This window comes from Priapulus caudatus, unplaced genomic scaffold (assembly GCF_000485595.1).
Source record: "Priapulus caudatus unplaced genomic scaffold, Priapulus_caudatus-5.0.1 Scaffold1077, whole genome shotgun sequence".
Classification (NCBI taxonomy): Eukaryota; Metazoa; Priapulida; class Priapulimorpha; order Priapulimorphida; family Priapulidae; genus Priapulus; species Priapulus caudatus.
This window is the reverse complement of record NW_014578138.1, coordinates 82,423-86,576: the sequence shown is the minus strand read 5'-3', so window position 1 is coordinate 86,576 and position 4,154 is coordinate 82,423. Positions and strand designations below refer to the sequence as shown.

Below are 4,154 nucleotides of genomic sequence, written 5' to 3'. Positions count from 1 at the left end.
GTGTGTGTGTGTGTGTGTGTGTGTGTGTGTGTGTGTGTGTGTGTGTGTGTGTGTGTGTGTGTGTGTGTGTGTGTGTGTGTGTGTGTGTGTGTGTGTGTGTGTGTGTGTGTGTGTGTGTGTTTGTGCGTGTGTGTGTTTGGGTGTATGCGCAAATGCGCGCGTGTATTTCGATATCTAATAAAGTTACATGGAAATCAAATACAACCTTAAAAAGGCTTTTAGCTAGACGGCTTGTAGAAAGGTAATGTATTCATTAGCGAATGCGCACCGCCAATGTAGCGTAACACATATAATATCAAAACAATGACGACCGTTGATGTTTAAATGAAACAGGACCCCAGGTATAGTAGATATTCGCCGAGGTCGCACTATAACCAGAATAGAAGCGCATGACAGCTTTCTTCTGATGACGCTTTGATGTCCGTTATCGCAAAAGGTATATACGTCAACACTGGCACTCCACACACGCACACATGCACGCACGCACACACACACTTGCACGCACACACACACAGACAGACACACACACACACACACACACACACACCCGTACCCCGGAATCTGCGACGCACATAATTAAACTCGCGCGCGCGGAAGCAAGGAAAAAATCGCAAAACAATAGCAACGACGACGATTATTTCCCGCGCTTGAGCCTCAACAGTGGCGCCCTCTATACACGCGGAGGTTAATCTCGATGTGAGTGAGATGAGAGTGAGAGGAGGGAGTAAGGGAGGAGTGCGGGGGCGTGCGGTGTCGGCGGGTTTCATATCGAATCACCAGCGATGACTTTGACCTTCAACTCTGACCTTTTGTCCGCCATGACACGGCTTTTAAAATCGTTGCTAATTTTTCTTTGGGAGAAGAATCTTCGTCTGCGCTGTGAAGCATGTGAAGAGAGAGAGAAGAAGACGCATCTGTTAACGGCGAGAGTCGCGGGTGCGTCTGCACGCATGCGCGATAGATTCATGGTGGCGATCATCAATATATATATCCATGTGAATAATTATTCATGCATACAGGCTAGGCTATATAGACGTAACGGGTACGGCTAGCAACATACCGTAGTATGTGTAACTACTATCATGTATCGCGCTACGACACGCGTGATTCGTGTTCGGCGTTAGAATTAATTAGAGATGTTAATGATATCGCAGAACGGAATTAATGAATTGTTATTAGGATGAAAAGCACATCAGAGCCGGGGGATATGGTTATGGTAAGGGTTAATGTTAACGTTAGGGTTAGTGTTAACGTTAGGGTTAGGGTTAGTGTTAAGGTTAGGGTTACATTATGGTTAGAAAATCAGGGTTGTGGTTAAGGGGTCGGTTAGTGTAAAGTTTTGGTCGCAAGTTTTGGTTCAGGATTCGGATTTGCAGGGTCACGTAACATCCTCATCGCGATATGTAATTCAATGGTAACCGCGGCGGACGTGCGCAGACGACGGAAAATGCCGCGTGGAGAATCGGCGGCCAGACATAATTCACCGATAAACCCGATTACCGTCGACGCGCGTCGGCGACGTGTTTACTAACACGCTCGCGCTCGCTGCATGGGGTTCCCACTATATTACGGCCGCTACGAGCGATGGTTATGCATTCCGTGACTGTAGTGGAAGGAGAAGGGGAGGAGGAAAAGAAAGGGGAGAAGAAGAAAGGGAATGGGGAGAGGAAGAAGGGATAGTTCGGGGAAGAGAACAAAAAGAAAAATGAAGGAGAAGAAAGAAGCGGATGCGGACGCGAGGAAAGTAGAGAAGGGGGAAAAGAAGCAAACGAAAGAAGGAGCGCATGCGCAGCGGAGAAAGGGGTCCAGGGTCATAGGCTGAGCAAATTTCTAGGGGGACAGTGGCGGATTCAGGATTTAAAAGAGTACATCTTTTAGAGGGGTGAGAAACAGGTGGGGGTCTGGGAGACCTCCCACAGAAAATTTTGAAAATGTAGATCGCAGGAGATAGTATTTGAGGCACTTTTGAGTACATGTACAGCCTTCATTCAGACTACGACAATTCTCCTTTAGTAGAACAATTAATTTTTTTAATTTTGCTCCAAAATCTAGGAGGACAGCTGCCCCCCTTGCCCCCCCCGCAGTCTACGGCCCTGGGGGTCGCTTATCATAACGGCGGGTGCATACCACGCTAAATCCGGTCCAGAATTTTTCGCGCGCGCTGTGGATTTTCCGATGCACGCCTCCTATCGGACGGAAAGCGAAACGCGCGGCTCAGTAGAGATATTCGTGGCGGCATTACCATACGCGTCTCGGCCGCTTTCCGAAGATGCAATTACCGAGCATGATTATTGCGTCGGCTATCAAAGACGCGCCGACACTCATCCGTTTAAATTAAAGACGTCGGCGCATCACCGGAGCATAGACCACATGATGTCGGCGACGACGAAAGCGACGCTGAGAGACGTTCTGTATTAATTAAATATGTAGATCAATGAATGGGGTAATTAATTAGCGAATTGCGAGTGGGTGAGTGAGTGAGTGAGCGAGCGAGTGAGTGAGTGAGTGAGTGAGCGAGCGAGCGAGTGAGTGAGTGAGTGAGTGAGCGAGCGAGTGAGTGAGCGAGCGAGTGAGTGAGTGAGTGAGTGAGTGAGTGAGTGAGTGAGTGAATGAGTGAGTGAGTGAGTGAGTGAGTGAGTGCGTGGGTGAGTGAGTTGACTCGCTCACTCACTCACTCACTCACTCACTCACTCACTCACTCACACTCACTCACTCACTCACTCACTCACTCACTCACTCACTCACTCACTCACTCACTCACTCACTCACTCAAGTGAGTGAGTGAGTGGGTGGGTGCGTGGGTGAGTGAGTTGGTGAGTGAGTGAGTGATCAGGTGAGCAAGTGAGCAAGTGAGTGATTGAGCGAGTAAGATATTGTACAATAGTGGGCGGATGTAACCACGCGACCTATAACCGGTGTATATGACGTCAGACGCTCCGTGTTTATAGTGTTGGCGAGCGATTCGTCAGTGCCTACCCGTATGTATGATAGTATACAGGTATACATATCTACCCGTATGTACGACCGTATACAGGTATACATTATCTACCCGTATGTACGACCGTATACAGGTATAAACTACCTACCTGTATATGTGATAGTATACAGGTATACATTATCTACCCGAATGTGTGATAGTATACAGGTATACATTATCTACCCGTATGTATGATAGTATTCAGGTATACATTATCTACCCGTATGTGTGATAGTATACAGGTATACATTATCTACCCGTATGTATGATAGTATTCAAGCATACATTATCTACCCGTATGTGTGATAGTATACAGGCATACATTATCTACCCGTATGTATGATAGTATACAGGTATACATTATCTACCCGTATGTATGATAGTATTCAAGCATACATTATCTACCCGTATGTGTGATAGTATACAGGTATACATTATCTACCCGTATGTGTGATAGTATACAGGCATACATTATCTACCCGTATGTGTGATAGTATACAGGCATACATTATCTACCCGTATGTATGATAGTATACAGGTATACATTATCTACCCGTATGTGTGATAGTATACAGGTATACATTATCTACCCGTATGTGGGATAGTATACAGGTATACATTATCTACCCGTATGTACGACCGTATACAGGTATAAACTACCTACCTGTATATGTGATAGTATACAGGCATACATTATCTACCCGTATGTACGGCCGTATACAGGTAAAAACTACTTACCTGTATGTATGATCGTATACAGGTATACATTACCTACTTGTCTATGTAACGTTGTACACGAACACCGCACCTGTTCGCATGTATGACGCTATACAGGTGTATACATATGCAGGTATCTCTTGCAGCGCCGACGAGCGATTCGACAGCACATATCCGACGAACGTCGTCGTCTCGCACGACGGAAACTGCTCGTACTTGCCTCCGGGCATCTTCAAGAGCACGTGCAAGATCAACATCGCCTGGTTCCCGTTCGACGAGCAGCGATGCAAGATGAAGTTTGGCTCGTGGACGTACAACGGCTTCCACCTGGAACTGTTCGAGAAGGATTCGGAAGGAAGCACGAAGGAGTTCGTCGAGAACGGAGAATGGAAACTGCTAGGTGCGTGTATATGTACGTGCGTGTGTGTGTGTGTGTGTGTGTGTGTGTGTGTGTGTGTGT

General features: G+C 46.7%; 1 protein-coding gene across 1 annotated transcript in view; it reads left to right on the top strand.

Moving 5' to 3' along the window:
• LOC106815272 (neuronal acetylcholine receptor subunit alpha-7-like) overlaps positions 1–4,154 on the top strand; it is a gene marked incomplete at its 5' end in the record, with an annotated part of 48,803 nt that overhangs the window by 30,046 nt on the left and 14,603 nt on the right. Inside the window, one exon of the mRNA XM_014819717.1 lies at positions 3,841–4,094. Within this exon, the coding sequence (XP_014675203.1) occupies positions 3,841–4,094 (254 nt within the window). The remainder of the gene's footprint in view (positions 1–3,840; positions 4,095–4,154) is intronic.